We start from the raw sequence: 18764 nt of genomic DNA, 5'->3' as shown, positions 1-18764 counted from the left end.
GACCACTCTTTGTACATATAAAAATGCTGGATGCAATCTCACTACAATTCTTATCCTATCCCTCCTGTCTGGAAAGATCACATATTTCCACAGATGCGTCCAAAAATGATTAAGTGGTCTTACAATATTGCTGAATTAAAAATTCTATAGTTCAAAATAATACTTGGGGTACTGAAAATAACAGGCATTTTGTTTTTTGATATTAAACCCGTGTTTCATAAATAATCATGATCTCTGCAGCAAACATTTCTAAAGAGGAGACTGCTGCTTATAAAACTTAAATTCTGCATCTAAATAGCTCTTTTTTAATATATACATACACAAGTTATAACATATTCAAGCAATCAAATAGACAACTTACTGCTTCTTTCAATGCCAAACTCTTTCCCACTCAGAATATGGTGCAGGAGATTTTTCATATCAAAGGGGCTTAGATTCATTAAACTTTCTGAGGCTTCTTCACCTAGAGAAAAAATCCTATACTAGGTCATTCATATTGTAGTTTTTCTAGGAAAACAGGGTTAATTCCTAGTTATGGTCTGTTATTAATACTTGCTTATTTTTTTTAAAAAAAGCAAAAAGTAGTTGACCAACCCTAAAGAGGTACTCTTCATAAAAGGAACCATAATTATTATTTGTACTAGGGTTTGGGCAAAACCTCAAAGAAGCTAGTGGATATAACAGGTACCCTTCATCAGGATAGATGTAAGAAACAGTTAAGGCTTCTTTATGAAAGAAAATAGCTGAAACAATAGGATCCACCACCCAAAACACAAGCCACATGCAAGGCTGCTGGTCAGGAATCTGAACTATGTGGACAGAGGAATTTTCCTGAGGTGTGCCTACATTACAAGCACTACAGCTACATCACTGTAGCGCTGTAGGGTAGACACTTATTGCAGCTACAGAAAGTAATAAATCCACCTCCTTAAGATGTGGTAGCCAGGTCAATGGAAGAATTCTTCTGTTGACCTAGTGGTGTCTACGGTGGGGTTAGATTGGCCTAACTAATTAGCACTGCACAGGGCATTAAATTGTTTACAGCCCTGAGCAATTTAGATTGGTCAACCTAAGTTTTAGTTGTAGACCAGGTATCAGTGTGACTTAGTTAGGGCAGCCGAAGGGCTTGACTACACAGCCCAGCAGTTCAGACTTTGGGGTGTGTGAACTGCAGCGCACACTAGTGTACTGCGGTGTAATTCCTCCACCCCCCAAGTGGACACTGCAGGCCTGAACTAAAACATATCTAATTCATGTTAACGTAGCCCTCACTAAACTAGACTAAGTTAACACACACTAGGGACCTTTCGTGCTTGCACCTCCACACAGGGGAGTTACAGCATAGCACACTATTGTGCGCTGCAGTTCACCCCCCCATAGTCCGTACTGCAGGACGATGTACACATCGTCTAAATGGCTAGGACACTTTTTAAAAAGAGTGTGGGTATCTCTATGTCAAAAGGGTGCTAGTAATGCAGATTATTTTTGAAATTTGTAACTGTGTGTGTTGGATAAAGGATTTAATTAAAAACAGACTGCGTTTAAGCTGAGCTTTCTTGGGGAAATAAAATCTAAAACTACACACACAAAATTGGGACTCTGCTTAAAAACAGAATTACTGTATTAGGATTTTTAAAGCTCTCCCCAAAATGCTTTAAAGCCCCCCTCCCAAGAACGTTTTAAAGTCCGCCCCCGCAGGATTGTCTCTTTATGGTTTATTGAAGGGAGAATTTTGGTAAAGCTCTTTTAAGAAAAGGGCTATGTTAAAAATAAGCAAATTATTTGTCTTGTCCTATATAACTGAAATGTTGATCATTGAGGGCGGGGAGAAGAGATGTATTTGTTTACTACAGTATTACAGTTCAATTGGACTTACCTGAACAGTTCAAACTGCGAAGCAGCTCAGTAGCCATCACCTGAATTATGAGTCCAATGCGGAGTCTGAGCATCTCTGCAAAAAGGCTGGGCTGTGACCTGACGTACATAGCCAAATATACCACTATCTCCTGGCAGGAGCAAATGAACAAAGGATATCTATTCAGGGGCCTTCATCATAACTCTGGCCAGCACCAGACGACACAAGAAACAGAAGGTACAGCATGAAACGCCCCCCACTCCTTCCACGTGTTTTATACCTGGGTAAGGACTGCAATACTGATGTCTTGCCCACTGGCTTCATAAATAAGCTTTGACAACTCTTCTGGTGGCAGAGGGCTAAGGAAAGTGAACCAGACAGTTAGGAATGTTTATGATGCTTGTTATTTTCTACATGTGTCAACTGTTTGGCTGTAGAGATTTTAATTTGAAGTGTCTAACTTAAAATGCACCAAAACAACTTTGTTTTATAGACCTTACAGACCCGTGATTCCTTCTGAAAATAACAGCTAATAATTTGGAAACTGTAACGAGGGTGTCCTGTTTTCCCACAAATCAGCCAGACACCTCTTCTGGGTGCAATCACCAGTGCCTTTTATTTACAGTGTCAGCTCCTACCGCCTTTTATTTACAGACCGCTCCAAACTAACAACCTGGGGGACCACTCGTTTCTCCAGCACAAAGGGACACACAGCCCTTGGCTCCTCCCTTTCCTTTCTCCCACTTCACTTCCTTCCTGCCAGCTCCATATAGCCCCCTGGCTAATAAGGCCCACAGGTGCTTCTTTTCTATCAATTAGGCATGGCATACTCAGCCAGCTCCAATGAATACTTAATTGGATCTGGGCTAACAGGGGCTGGCTCAGGCTCTCCTGGCCAGCACCCCGTTAAAGACACACTGTATCAGCAGTAGGAACTCTGAAATACAAGATATCCAGACTGAGACAGAGTTAACACTTACGCAGTAATAGTTTTTTCACGCGGCTCAGGTGGCAGGCCCACTGTAAGCTGCTTGTGGTGTGACAGAAGGTCTGTGCATGCCTATTACAGTCCAATACAGAAAGCAAGAGAGCCCACTCTTAAGTTACATGGCAACAATATTTTTTTTTAATTCTAGAAAAAAAGCATTTCTTCAGTAATTCCTCAGTGTATTTGCATCTGCTACTAAATGTACAGTTCAGAGGCAGATCCTCAGCCATTGTAGGTTAAATGTACATGAATGTAGATTGTCACAGGTCCACTGAAGCCAATGGAGATATGACAATTTCAGCTTCAGTGGTGCTAGCTCTGGCCTATGGAGTATTCTAACCCTTCCTATATTATTATTACTTCGTTATTTACAAGATAAAATACATAAAGTTATGAGAAAACGTCACTGGTGTGTGTGGGTGTGAGAGAATGTGTGTATTACAGCCAGAACGCCTCTGAATAATTGCATCCCTTCAAAGAAAGATTCTCTGTATGTAATATACTGTCCTATAGTCAGTTTAGACACTTTAATTCACTTCCAAATAGGCACTGCCTCCCTCCCTCCCCGCAGTCCTGCTGTAAGTTACCTTCTTTATGTTGGTCTTAGTGCAAAGGTAGGACTGGTGTTTAGTTTAACAGATACAAGGCCCTGAATCAAAGCCCATTGAGAGCAGAGTGGTGTTTCCCAACCCCCTGAGAGCTAATCACACCCTCATCCTCCTCTGCACTCCATTGTCAGAGTCCTAACATCCTAATTTATAAATTTTTCAATGCCCCCATGCCCAGCTAGCCCTTCGTGGCCCCTCTAGGAAGACAGGAAAAGAACATGCTCCACGCTTAGGGAAATGATGCAGTGCAGTTACAACAAATTGCTCACTATAGCCTTTGTGTGTGTGAGGTCAAAGCGCTGCAATGCCGTTGCACAGGATAAAAAGCAAGCCAAAAAATGGCTAGGAATGATAGCAAGATGCAAATCTCAGGAACTTACTGTAACTAAGTATAAGCACGGCAATTGGAGACTTATTTATGACAGCTGAAAGGAAATAATTTTTAATGATGAGGATGAAATCAATGACCTGGTTTACATTACAAACGTACATCAGTATAACTATGTCACTCAGAGGTGTGAAAAATCTACACCCTTGAGTGACATGGTTATACCGACCTGACCCCCAGTGTAGACATAGCTACTACCTCTCTCATGGAGGTGGATTCACTTTGCCAGCTGGAAGATGCTCTCCCATCAGCGTATTAACTTGGTCACTAAAGCGCTACAACAGTGCTGTACATGCAGACAAGCCTAATGTGTAGGCAACTGACTTCTGCCATTTTCCTTACATAGTTCCAGATGTTTTGTCATTCCTGTATATTTCAATATACTTAGACTTTAGACTGCAAGCTCTTTGGGAAAGGGACCATCTTTTTGTACTGACCTATGATTTCCCTGCCATTACAGGGGTCTTGGGCACTGCTGCACCTTGCTCCCTCCTATTCTCTGCCTTTGGCACATAACAGTCTAGTCTCCTGTGGGCTGTAATACTTTGGTCTAATTTTAATTTTTGGGTTTAGTGCACGGGTGCTGATGGCCTGTGATGTATAGGAGGTCAGACTAGATGATCTGGTGGTCCCTTCTGGCCTTAAACTCTATGACTGAGGCTCCAAGGCACTACGGTAACAAAAATAAATAATTATTACAATCAAAGACACTTTTTTCTTTTTTTAAAAAATCTTCATCTAACCATCTCCAGTACTGCAGAACCTTTCTAGTTTCACTTCACTAACCTACAACCCTCAAGTCTCCAAATAACTGGGCAACCTCACTCAGATTTTACCTCTCTCAGAAAAGTTGAAAGGCAGAGTTTTATTGTAAGGTTTCATGTTACTAAGCCTTCACTGCTGCTCTAAAATATACTACAGCATTCTCTTTGCTTTAACACACTTGATGGAAGGTACAACCAGAATGGGGTAAACATAGGCCACATTGTAATTTGTGTTTTGAGTGTTAATAGACAAAACTATCTGAGAATATCTGTTTCTGGGGCACACAGGTGGAAAACTGAAGAAATTGGCAACATCTGTGTTTGTTGTACCTCAGCCAGAACTTCCACTCTCTTTCTGAGTATGCCAGAGATGTAACGAATTAACCCCCACTCTTGGTTCAGGCCTGCCTTGCTGTAGAGCTCATTGAGCAGACAATGAACGGTGACGCCATACTGTCCATTCAGCTCTGTATCCCAGTCTGGGCCTCTGCCGGAAGAAAAAGCAGAAATGACAACTTTGATACCCAGAAGCAAAGAACCCAGATTTCTAAAGACCATCCATGCAGAGACATGACAGATGGTGAAAGCAGGAAACTAAACTCCCCTATGATCCTGCAAGGTGCCAAGCAGTCTGGCCCTTATCCAACAGATCACTTGGGAAGGAATTTACAAGCACAGAGGGCAATTAGGCATGTATTAGAAGTCAATAGGATTTGGGCACATAAATCTCTTTGGAAATCTTACATTCTTGCTTAAAGTTAAGCATGCGAGTAGTCTCGCTGAAGTCAACAGAACTGCTCTCATGCATTAAGTTAAGGATTTGTTTAGATACTTTGTTGGATCAGGACCAAAGTGCTCAGCACTTTGCAGGACAAAACCAAAAAACAACAGTTTTCACCAACAGTGCTGAAGATTGCATTAGTTTCTTAAATGTGTCAAGGGTTTCTCATATAGATTTTTTCATGTTGCCTTTTCTCAAGTTGTTAATCAAACTTCCACACTATACCCTATTAGATTTGACGTCTTCTGGACATCAAAAGAAGGTGGTAATGCTGCTGCTGTTCATCAGGGTGAAGATGCTGAAAGAGGCAGTGAGTGTATTTTTGCAACTGTGTTTGGCGTTTGAGAATTCTGCATTCTAGCAATAGGTCATAGGAATCCAAACACTCTGGAGAAAACTGCTGGAGATTATACCAATGAAATAATAGTGACATCCTTCTTGGGAAACTACATCTTTCATATTTCTAAACTTCTGGAAGGGGCATGAAGAAGAGGTTCAGATAAAATTTTTGTTCATCTCCTGTGTTTTTAACTCCCTCCAAGAGTGTCATGATGGTGAAGAACTTGGCTCCCTGTTGCTCATGCTTCATAATATTACCAGAGTGCCCCCCCCAGCTAATTTTGGTGGGAAACAGTGCATCGAAGGGGGCTTACCTTTGGAAAGATGATGTTGCTCTGACATTGGCTCAACACAGTGAAATGTGGGTGGGTTAATATAAAGGGCAAGGGAGAAAAATGAGGCTGCTAGACATATGCTCTGAAAGATCCCAGAGCCCAGAAAGGCCCTGCTTGAGAAGCGAAACACAGAAGAATACAAAAGACCATGTATGCTATAAAGTAAACCCAGCATTGGGTGAAGTGTCCCCCACCCTTAAGCTAACTCTCTGCCAAGATCCTATAGTGTTTCTTCAACATAAAAAGAAGAAATTAGTATGTATTAATAAATACACTCTTACAAGACTGCTGTTGGATTAAATTTGTGTTCTGTTCTCATCAACCCTGTTTAGTTACGGGGCAATTTTACTATGTTTAGCAGCTCCAATTAGACATTCCCAAGAGTATTTTGAGGATTGTTGGATTTTAGCCAACGGTCACTTTAACATGCAAGAAACAAAGAAAAATTCATTAAAACGACATTTGTACTCTATGCAGACAAACAATATTCTTTTATATACTGAAAAATAACACAGTGAAACAATTCTGCACCAAATGTCCACGTGCCTACCTACCTGTGTATAAAAATTCTACCCCAACTTCTTGTGAACTTATTGGTGCACAATAATATTGTATCATGTACTGTATTTTGCAACTGTAGAAGACTTACGTATTTGATTCCAGTGAGTTTTGTTCCAGGCCTCTAGTACCAGTGCATATTTTATGCTAAACAATTCCTCATCAAGTCCCTGTGTTCTTACCTGTCTCACTTAAAATCTGTACATATATGCATTAGTATACTTAAGGTACCTGTAAATATCCTTATAAAAAACAAACTATCAAAGTAGACTGAAATGTTTACAGTATCTGTGCTTTTGTTTGGGAAACCTGTGATGGAACTTCCAGACAAGCTGAAGAGACAATTCAAAAAACCCTTGATAACCTACTTTATTATATACAAGACGTATAATATATCTGCTTGATCATGTAGAGTTGAGCACTCCTTCAGCTGTTCAACTAACTTCTCACAATCCAAATCGCCATGATCATCTCTGGGCAAATGCAAAACAGCTTCAGGATCCTGGTGATCAAAGACAGAAGAGATTAAAAAAACAAAACAAAACACCAACAAAAGTATGAAAGAATAAGCAGATGGAAGACTAACTCATTAGCTCTGGCTACTCACTGGAGAAGACATCATAATGCACAGTAATGGAATTCCTTATTTGAAATTTAGATACATCATGCAGTTTGCATCAAGCTACAGTGGAGATGGTGATTAATCCCAGAAAATATAGCAGTTACTATGGAATATTCCCTCTATGGTCACAAATACTTTTGGTCCACTGAGTCAGCAGAGATATTATAATGCGAGAAAGATTTTTGGCCAAAGAAACTAGACATTTTGTAACAGCAGGAAACAAACTATTCTCATCTCTCTCCTGTCATTTGTTATTAACTTTATAAATCAGATGTGCAAGGGCACTGATCTAATAATTTTTTAAACTAACAAATTTAGTTGAAATCAAGTAAAAGAAGATTTTCCAACAAAGTTCTGTTGGTTTCTTCACCTATACTTCTAAGTGATTCTTTGCAAGTGAAGATATTGCCATTTAGAAATTTCCTAAACAACGTATACAATGAACTGGCAGCAAATGAGTTGAGGGAAAATTGTGGTTAGATGAAAGTGATTCTGTTTAATAAACTGTCGGATGCTGCATGACTAATGTAACTCAGGACCATATCCTTTTTCCACATGCATAAGAGAATATTGACCTTTGAAGAGAGGAATTCTGCAAGGGGTGGAATCCCATTCTTCCAGGATATGAAACACTTTGCAGCTGACAGTGCAGTAGCTTCTGTTGGAGTTATATCTCCATCCTGGTGAGGTTTGGCTGGTAAAGCCACAATAGCCACCCGCCATGTCACAAATCCCCCTACCCACACACTGCTGTGAATTGAACTTCTTGGGAGAACAGCTCAATGGTGGATGGGGAGTGCACATCATACTAAGTTCCTAATATGCTGTCCCTCTATTGTTCTGGTCTCGCGGCCTATCATCCCTATATGGCTATGAAGAGGGTGGGGCAGGATTTGCCTCTAAAAGATAACAAGTTATTTTACTGTTTCGCTAATGTAAAGGAAGCATTTCATTCAATAACACAAAATTAAGTATAATTTCCAAACAAAAACCCCTTTAATGGCTAAAAATTCATTCCAAATACGATCTTCCAGAACTTGTATAACCATTCCACTAGCTCACCTTCACTTCAAAAGGATGTGGGGAATCAACAAGATTCAGAGATTTCCGGTGAGTGTTCAAAACTTTAGTTGGCAGAGTCATCGAAACGCCTGAAAAGCAAAACAATCAACATGCAAAGGAAATGCAACATCTGTTAAAAGAATAGTATTGAGTGAAAATGTAAGAAACACCTCTAGCAATCAGAATGCAAGAGCCATGCTGTCTGGGACACGGTACACGTAACTTACACACCAAGCTTCACACTCAGGTTTTTATCTTCTCTCCTTAAATAGAGACTGATCCAATGTGATTTATCATATGGTAGTGCCCAAAGGCTCAAGCAGAGTCAGTGCTCCAATGTGCTAGATTCTTTACCAACACCCAGTAAAAGACAATCCATGTGCCAAAGATCTTGCAGTCTAATGATACAATCTAGCACAATACTTAAGAGTGTGATAAACTTTAAGCACAAGAATAGTCTAACTAAGGCAAGTAGCACAACTCATGTGCATAAAGTTAAGGATATGCTTTCCTTGATTGGAACCTAAAATGACAGAAGACAGATGAAGATGAATGGCAAACACCTGGTTAATTTCATCTTGTTTTTATTACAGCCTCAGGACAGGCTATTTATGAAGGACAGGGATAAGGATAACAGGTTTGTACACTACTAATATATATTTTTATATAGGGTCTGATCCCAGGTCCAGTGGAGTCTTTCCATTAACTTCAATGGACACCGGATTTCCATATACATTACATGTCTATTTACAGATGGGTTTAGCTGGTAAATTATCTAATAGCCCTTCAATCTATCCATTATTGTTTACAATGCAGCCCTTTTTTTATTTGTTCTTGTAATTCTGGAGTTTATGTTCATCAATTGGCATTTTCTGGTGTTAAAGATGTTTCATTTCCCAATGTTCTTATTAAAAACAAAAAAAGTGTTCAGTCCATTTTAAAATAACAAAATGTAGAAAACCCAATACATCCAATCACATTGTGGTATCCCACTTCCCTTGTCTTTATCTGTCTTTTGTTATTGTAGGTTCCACTCAAAAATAGCACCTGCAAATACGAGTACAAAATAAATGGGTCTAATTGCAACTGATTTAATCCAAATGGACAATATGAAATGTTTAAGTTCCGTGGCATGTTAATTGAACAGATACCATGAAATGACATAGGACTGAGGGAATTATGAAGCAATCATTCTGAACACAGAGTAACACACTACCTTGTTACTTTCTAGCAACTGCAATTTACTTGTATCACCAATTGTAAAATTCTGTTATTTACATTTATCACATTTATCATCCAGTAAGAATTAAAAAAATCAGAAAAAACATACATGGAACATTCAAACCCTTTGCCTTGGCCATTATTGACAGTATCTCTCGCATGGAGTGAACAGCACTGAACACATGAGGTTGATTAGCATTCTTTGAAGTTGGAGGCAGGTAGGACTTAAGCGCTGTGCTTTGCAGTATATCATTTATATACTGGTCCAGTTCATCTTGGCTTTCTGGAGAAAGACAGATAGAAAAGGCTTATTAAAACAAGTGATTGGAAATATTGACATGTGCTTCCTTTTAGAGGCACAATATCTTTTTTCCACAGAAAGGCAAAAAAGGACAGAGACCAGAGACAATATAGCGAGGACACTGTCAGCTTGATTTTTTTTTAATTGAACAACTTGAACAAAAATCATGTTTCTAGTAGGTTTCTCTTTGAAATAGTATTTCCTGGATTTTTTTTTTCCTAAACAGAAAGAAAGAAAGAAAGATGATTCTCTAGCTGATGTTTAGAAGGGTCTTTTGACTGGGTCATAGGGCAACACTATCACACATGATCATGCACACACCTAACTTCACTGTCAGTTTTGCTGCTGCTATTACTGGTAAATACCCTCTTATGAGGGCTGGGGAAGAATGTGCACATGAGCTCCCCTCTCAAAGAAATATATGAGTATTGTCACCCTACTAGCGCCTGACACACACACCGACTGATCATCAACTGTCAAATGCACATAAACAGTGAAAATAAAAGCAGCAAAGAGTCCTGTGGCACCTTATAGACTAACAGACGTATTGGAGCATGAGCTTTCGTGGATGAATACCCACTTCATAAAAGACCCTTTTTTCCCCCTCTAAATTAGGTATTATAGTAAACTTAAGGAGTTAATTATAACAACACAATACTTCCAAGTTAAAGATTGTTACCTTTGTCACAGAAATCATTTGGATAAACTTCTAATTCATATCCACTTTCAGGACTATCACAGCCATCATTAGAATCATCAAATAGTTTTCCGTCACAGTCTGGATCCAGGAAGCTCAGATGTGTATAGAACGAGGTGGTAAGAAAATCTGATAGTTTGCCTAGCTTTACCCTGCGAACAGGAAAACATGTAAGAAAGAATTAACATCTTTCCATTTTTATATTGGATTGTGCTTCATTGGACAACCCTGGAAACTCCTTCAAAATCCACCCAGGCCCACTGTCTCATCCACATTTGGTAATTAGGCAATAACTGGTACCAGCAAAGAAACAAAATAGTAAATGTGCCCAGTAAATAATCACAGATCTGGTGGATGATGATGTAGCTATTATTATTTATTTGTATTATAGTAGTGCCTAGATGCCCAAATCAAGGTCACAGCTCCATTGTGCAAGGAGCCGTACATACATATAGTAAGAGATAGAATTTTATCTTTTTGGAGCAGGAATGAATTCTCACAGAATGCTACTTGTTTAATGGAAAAGGGTTCAGCACCACTGAGACCATGGGTTCAGCCTCCTTTGACAAAAATTAAAAGCCCCAGGTAGGATGTAAAGCTGATTTAAGGCTCCAGGAGATGCTAATAGTAGGAAGTTTAGTAGAAAACTATTGTGGAAATAATAAACAAATAAGCATTACTTTTATTTATAACCTAATGGGAAGGGGGGGGGAGAGAGATGGGGAGAAGGGTTTACACACTTAATCATACATACACATATATAATGCAACTTTAATTTCAAAAAATGGATAAGTATTTTAAAGAAGATCATTGTTTTTTATACCATGTTTCTGAAAACCCACAAATCCCCAACATCCACTACTGATGCTTAATTAAGATTTAATTTCAAGCCTTGGAAATCTCAAAAGAACAATCTGTTAATAAAAACAATGGGATGTTAGATCTGTAGGCCTAGTTCTGCTAAGAACTTTACATTGCTGTTATTTGTAGCTCCAACAAGTGACTAATTCCCATGTAACAATTCAGATTGAAATTCACCCCTATGGAGAGGGTTAGCATAAGGCCTATGAACCACTCAGATCTTCAAAACAGGAGGGCTTAAATGGGACTTAAACAGTGGAATAATTGCTTTTGGATAGCGACATTACCTTGCCCCTCCAAAATACCCATCGTCTAATTTTCTTATGGTTGCAAGCACTGCCGGATCAATGTCAGAGCCATCATTGACTAGAAAGAAACACAAAAGTTTCATTTAGTTTGGGAACAAATGTCTATTTAATATTTTTAAAACACTTGACCATTTTAACATGATCAGTTTACTCATAAGTAACAAAAATAGTTTTGATTTTAAAATGGCTATTAAGTCACTGATTAGGATCCCAATTGTGTTTACACAGCTATGTGTGATTGAGTCCTTAGCTGAACTGGGGACTAGTTTTAGTGTTTAGGAACATTTTAAAATATTTCCAGCAAGTAGACAGACTAGCTGTCCTTTTCAACGCAAACTAGGCATAGGTTCAAGACAGAGGCCAAGAGTGCTATAAAGGCAGCACACAACTCTAACTTATTCAAAAGCATTGATAACTTTCAAATAGAATTCATATAAAATGTTCCTTAGACAGAAACAGGACGGGTACAGTGGGGAGATGCAAGGATAGAGAGGAGGGGTAAAAAAAAACCCTTATAAAATTCCTTTTAAATCATCATGTTGTCATTCAAATATGGCACAAGCCAGAGGAAGTCAAACCTATTCTTAATGTTTAAAATTCAGAGAAAATAATGATAGACATGCAATCTGCCTGTTCTCAGATTCACCCTCCTACTTCTCCACACTAATCATCTATGGCTGGGATAGTCACAGAGACAAAATCAAATTTACTGAGCATGGTGTGGGTGATGGGAAAAGCAAGGGTTGGTCTTCCAGTCATCCTCCAGCAAGAGGTGAGATAAGCCAGCTCTGTTCTGAGCATCTCCACAATCATCCGATTGTCTAGAGCCAGGTAGAAGTGGTGATGATCAGTAAACTGGAGGGAAGAACGTGTAAGTTAAATCTTTATCAGCGCTTGTATTCTTTCAGGGTTTTTTTTCATTTTCATTCCTTAAGTCATGCATTAAAGTCCTTTAGACATTGCTAGGCTGAAAAGGAAACAGCTCTAGTTAACCTTGCCTTGCATGGTACGATAATGAAAATTTACTAGCCCAAGTACAACGTCTACTTTCCTACCCTTTTCTTTCATTATCACCAGTCTGTATGGTAATGATATTTCATTTGTCCATGAAAAAGAAATTATGAGGACAGCCCTGCAAATCCACAGTTATCGGCTTTATATCCGCGGATGCGATTATCTGTAGACCATTTTTGCAGATCACAGATGGATGCAGATCCAAATTTTATATCCTTGCAGGGGTCTAATTATGAGCTTTAGGGCAAGCACAATTTTCCAGGGATGAATTACAGCCATCTATAATAAGGCTGTACTTAGAAGTGTGTAATATTTTATTAAATGGATCAAAAGGATGATTTATTCTAAAATACAGGCTTTTTCTTGCAAACACATATTCAAAAGGACTTTTAAGAGAAAACAGAGAACACATTTCCTTTCTGTAGCAGTGCTGGCCGTGGCGATGGTATAATGCACAGATCAGATTCCATGCTCCTGGAGGTTTATAATTCTTGACATGATAAACTGGAACTACACTTTCAACTGAAGTAATTAGTATAAAGATTTATTAAGTGATCAGCTCTTCAGATAAACTATTTATCTCTCACACACTTTTATTTATTTATTTATTTATTTAAAAAAACAGCCAGAATTTGGTGAGAGCAGTGATTTTGTAGTATTGATCTAGTGTGCTCTTCACTGGATCATGAGCCTATAGCAGCTGGCCTCTGCTTAGAGACAAAAAAAGGCTGTATTGGCATTACTATTTGTCTGCCATCCAGCTTCTATAAAAGAGCAAAGCAAAGTACAGCTGCTTTATCAGTCCTGCTGGACCTAGAGTGGAGTCACAAAGAGAATCACTAGACATTAGGTAAGAGGAAGCTTTCCTACCGACTTGACGTGCTCACCTGAGGGGTAAAAGTATATATTTGATTCCGTATCATGTACAGTTTGGATGTTCCAAGCACACCAATATGTCGGTAAGGCCGACCACTCAGGTTCATGTTCTTGTTTCGGCCTGTAAAAATAAAAAAGATCTAATTTAATATTTCCTTTTCTTCTCCAAGTATCTACAAGTATTTAAATCCTATTACATAATTTTCTGTTAAATGTGAACATCAAATCTTCAGTAAGGGACACCTGTTATGTACAAGAAACAGTATTAGAGAATAACTCCAACTGCTGTGGTGTTAGCACCTATCTTAAGTTTTCTACACGCCCGCTATCATAGGATCTGATCCTGTAGGAGCCTGATTCAAAGGCCCTCTAAAATCAGTGGAAAGTCTCCCATGGACTTCAGTGGGCTTTGGATCAGCTCCTACAAGAGCTTAGGGCTAGATTTTCAAAAGAACTCAGCAACTAGCAGCTCCCACTGAGTACATGAACTGAGCTCTGAAATCTGGCTCTCAACAGATTACCGCAATTGCAGTATTTCACTGTAAAGCATCTGAAGTTCTAGAGTTTTTTTAAAAAGTGATGGATCCATGAGAAGAAAGTTACAGCACATGCTAATGTGACACTGATGTTCCTGGTTTCAATTATGTTTTCCTTTTTCAAATTATTTCTGGATAACAATTCTTTGCACTAAAGATTCTGTATTTACAAAAAACCAACACCAAATCAGTCACATTCCACTGAGGAAATTATACATATGTACACATGGAGGAGAAGATGCCTCAATTTCTTTCAAAATCTGAACAAAAAGGAACACAAGCTTAAAAAGAGTGCAACAAAGACAGAGATCAAACAAGAATTCAGCTGATCCACTGAAGCTATGAAGCTCTAGCTGGCATTTCATGCCGATGCTGGCTAGCCAAATGTTCACAGGGATAAAATGCCATATAGATTTCTATGGGAAAACAACAAAAGATATACATGAACAAACACTGATTTGTCAGCAAGGTAAATAAATCCATCTACAGCGAATCACAGGCAGCCCTCCAAACAAAACGAGGTACGTTCGCAAAAAAATGGAGAAAACCTCATGCCATATCAAACATAATGAGTAGCTGGGAATCCCGGTCTTTAGTATAACAATTTTAATTTTTCTCCTCTGAATTCAACCACGGAACTGAAGGTAGAAGAGAAATGCTGCCCCCTTACAGCTGTGCCCTCTGCTCTTCCCAGTACTGCACACAGCACTTTTTTTTTTTTTTGGCTGAGTCAAACACAAATACAACCAAAGCATATCTGCTGTCTTTAGGAAAAAGCAAATCCCAGCCACTCATACGAACATAAGAACGGCCATACTGGGTCAGATCAAAGGTCCATCCAGCCCAGTATCCTGTCTACTGACAGTTGCCAATGCCAGGTGCCCAGTGGGAGTGAACCTAACAGGTAATGATCAAATGATCTCTCTCCTGCCATCCATCTCCACCCTCTGACAAACAGAGGCTAGGGACACCATTCCTTACCTATCCTGGCTAATAGCCATTAATGGACTTAACCATGAATTTATCTAGTTCTCTTTTAAACCCTATTATAGTCCTAGCCTTCACAACCTCCTCAGGCAACAACAGGTTGACTGTGCGCTGTGTGAAGAACTTCTTTTTATTTGTTTTAACTGCTGCCTTATAATTTCATTTGGTGGCCCCTAGTTCTTATATTATGGAACAAGTAAATAACTTTTCCTTTATTCACTTTCTCCACATCACTCATGATTTTATATATCTCTATCAGATCCCCCCTTAGTCTTCTCTTTTCCAAACTGAAAAGTCCTCGCCTTTTATTCTCTATCCTTTTCTAGTGATTCCTAACATCCTGTTTGCTTTTTTGACTGCCGCCGCACGTTGCGTGGACGTCTTCAGAGAACTATCCACAATGACTCCAAGATCTCCAATGAGAGCTTGACACTGCAAGGCTCTCCCTGAAGCCCTGGGAGTTGCGAGTGCTCAGTACCTTGCAGGATTAAGCCCTTAAACATTGCCTTAGGAACAGATACTGTTTCTACTATATCCAGCAGATTACACTACCCACACAGAGGAGGACTCCACCCACTTTGATCATTCTACAGAAGCCTATGTCACCTAAAAAGTTTTCTAGTTTCAACAGATGGACTCTACCCGCTAGATGATTAAATATATTCTTGAGAAGGAAATAAAAGTTATTATTTTCTGGGCCACAATCACTTCAGAAGTCCAACTCATGCAAGCATCTGGGTGTGGGGCCCTAGCAGCAGAAAGACCACTGGGGTGGGGAGCAGTGACACAAACCACCCACAACTGCTACCTAGCAACTGAGAGCCAGCTCAGCCCTATAGATCCACCCAACCCTCCAGCTGGAATGAATCTCTATTCTGGCACAGTGCAGAGGGATACACATGGCCACTCTTCCCTTCATCTCAGGCATTTGTCTGGTCCATCATGTGCAGTGACATCAGGCAGGGTATTATTCCTCATTCTAGCCAAGGGACCAAGCTGAAGTCCCCTTTGTATCTTTAAACTCTTTGGCCTCTGCAGCAGGCAAACATAACCCCCATGCTTTTCCCAAACTGACTCCAGGATGGGAGGGATCACCACTGCAGAATGAAGCAGCAGGTTTTGAACTCAGATCTTCAAATCCTTGGGAGGGAAGGGGGTTTGAAGGAGGGATTACCAGGAGGCCAGAACCATCTTCACAAAGCTTTCAACATGCAGTTCTCAGACAACATGGCTCCACTTGAGGCGATCCTCAACTGCCATGTGCTCCTAGTCTAAGGGCTCCCATGAAAGGGGTTTCTGGAGAGCAAAGGGGACCTTCAGATGTATTACATTTTTCATTTCAGCTTTCCCAAAGATCATGGGGTTGGAGTGATGCATGTCTCATTAAACCCACTACAGACTTTGACCATCCTTCCCCTGCAGTCCCCATCCCGAGGGAGAGCTCTCTACAAGTCAGGAAGGAACTGATGGTGCCAAAATAGTATGTGATTCCCCTTCCACTGGGCAGAGGGTCGATCACATCACAGAGAAAGAATAATCTACAATTGCTGACAAAGCAGTCATTGTTAAAACAACAAAAACATTGCTTCAAGTTAACCTACTCAACTGCCTGCAGATAGAGATGAGAATTAATTTTATCCCTTCCTGCTTATTTCCTCCTAAGCAGCACGGGTGTAAAATATATACTTTATGAGATTTATTTAAATCTCTGCTCAAGGCCCAGTATCTTAAGAAGAGCATGTGAATTTTGGGTTGCCTCTCTGCGCCACTGAACAACACCTGATGTTTCCTCATGCAATACCTGTAAGCTGGATTCCCACTGGGAATACTGATAAGGTGGCACTGAATGCTGCCCACTGTGAATTTCCTTGCCTGTGATGGAGAGAATTGCCACTCCCGATCCAGTGTCATACTGGACTTAACATTGAAAAATAACATCCATGTCAATACCAAGCAAACCTGTGAGTGGTTTGAACCAGGTGAAATATTTGTTTGTGTGTATGTATTATGCTTTACAAAGCCTCCAATCTCATCTGAAAGGGAATGTAAAAGGAGCCCAAGATTGAAGTTCAAGGGGATTTAGATGCATAACTTCAGGCTCTTTCCAAAACCCAGCTTGTGTCTAGAATTAGCCCCTGCAGAGAACCAGCTTCTGACCATCTGTGAAACCCCACTGGAATAGAGCATGCAGAAACCACTATGTTGGCCGCCAGCTCACAAAGTGAACATATTCTTCTAATAGATCCCTGACCTAAGGCATCAATTCATATTAGTATATTCATTACTAGTTTTTACTTTAGGTGCTGTATATTTCACCACCACATGCATGCAATATATAAAAAGTTAAAATGATTCTGGAAGCAAACAAAAAGGAACAACGAGGAGTACAGTTCCTGAAGAAGTGGGTTTTCTACCCACGAAAGCTTATGCCCAAATAAATCTGTTAGTCTTTAAGGTGCGACCGGACTCCTTGTTGTTTTTGTGGATACAGACTAACACGGCTATCCCTCTGATAAATAAAAAGAAAGAAATGGGGGCAGGGGAAATGGAAGTGGAAAAGAAAAAGAAAATAGGTTTCACAACAACCACCATACACTTCTAATTCCAGCACCTACCAAGCTTGGCATAAAGGTGACTCAGGATCCGTGCTGGCAGCACTCGGATGGGATGGATGTCTGTAATGCTCTGAACACTGATTCCACGGTGTCTCAAGAGTTCCTTAATTTCATTTGATTCCGCCAAGACAGTTACTGTACAACAGAAAAGAACAGCTGAATCATTTTATCTAGAATCATTCGCCTTTACTCTGACATCACCCATCACTGCTTTTTACCCACCATGTGGGTGTCTAAAAATGCTAAAGGCCGTATTCTTTTTTGATTTGCCAACCCCAGTTATACTACTGGGGGTGCAAGAATGTGCAGAACAGCATTTGGCATTTCATTTCCCCAGATTTATCAGCTTCCCTCCTCCTCACAAGATGTCACTGTAAGATACTGTAGTAAGTCAATTTGTCCGTGTCAGTGAGATACAGACGCTATGAACACTATTTATTTCTATAGCAGCAGCATGCAGGCGCCTGATCAGGATCAGAGCCCTGTTGTGATAGGCGCTGTACAAATACAAAGGAAGACCCTACCCCAAGGAATTTACAATCTAAGGTCCTGATCTTGCAAAATGCTCTGTGTGGGGTTTTGCCAATGTGGGTCAGTTTGCTGGGTCGGGATCTAACAATCTAGTACAGACTTGCTAGTTAATACTATTGCATTCATGAACATTGACAAAAAGTGAATGTTAAATTTGCAACCATGAATATCTGTACTGGAAGTGAACACTATAAAGGTTTGGCTAAAAGAAGAGAAACAGTCCAGAAAGAGACACCGTCACCAGTAAGAGAACACTCCTCCGCCTAATGTGCCAGTTTGGATGTGCACACAGGATCTGTGCAACAATCCCACAGCTAGTTCTGGGGGAGAGCTAGAGCTGTAAACCGCAGGCTCCATGGTATCTGCAGAGATAAACTGGACAGATGGCAGCTAGGGTCACAAGTGACAGGGAGGAAGGAGGGATGAAGGCTGCTCCTGACAATCCAGGCTCCTGACTGCTTCTCAAGAGCTGCACAGATGGGCAGTGGAAGAGCCTTTATCCTTTGATTAGCTTCAC

At 40.0% G+C, this 18764-nt stretch overlaps 1 protein-coding gene across 3 annotated transcripts in view; it reads right to left on the bottom strand.

The window, feature by feature from the left end:
* The window catches only part of PHKA2 (phosphorylase kinase regulatory subunit alpha 2), a 67010-nt gene that overhangs the window by 23938 nt on the left and 24308 nt on the right, over positions 1-18764 (bottom strand). For all 3 annotated transcript variants that reach the window (XM_032763404.2, XM_032763403.2, XM_032763405.2), the window contains exons 15-27: positions 17717-17851; positions 13590-13699; positions 12399-12543; positions 11668-11746; positions 10502-10671; positions 9631-9804; positions 8301-8389; positions 6985-7118; positions 4934-5090; positions 2836-2915; positions 2136-2214; positions 1877-2006; positions 362-463 (exon numbers count right to left, since the gene is read on the bottom strand). In XM_032763404.2, coding sequence (XP_032619295.1) covers positions 362-463; positions 1877-2006; positions 2136-2214; positions 2836-2915; positions 4934-5090; positions 6985-7118; positions 8301-8389; positions 9631-9804; positions 10502-10671; positions 11668-11746; positions 12399-12543; positions 13590-13699; positions 17717-17851 — 1584 coding nt within the window. The remainder of the gene's footprint in view (positions 1-361; positions 464-1876; positions 2007-2135; positions 2215-2835; positions 2916-4933; positions 5091-6984; positions 7119-8300; positions 8390-9630; positions 9805-10501; positions 10672-11667; positions 11747-12398; positions 12544-13589; positions 13700-17716; positions 17852-18764) is intronic.

This window comes from Chelonoidis abingdonii, chromosome 1, assembly GCF_003597395.2.
Source record: "Chelonoidis abingdonii isolate Lonesome George chromosome 1, CheloAbing_2.0, whole genome shotgun sequence".
In the NCBI taxonomy this organism is placed as follows: Eukaryota; Metazoa; Chordata; order Testudines; family Testudinidae; genus Chelonoidis; species Chelonoidis abingdonii.
This window is presented reverse-complemented; position numbering and strand designations above follow the sequence as displayed.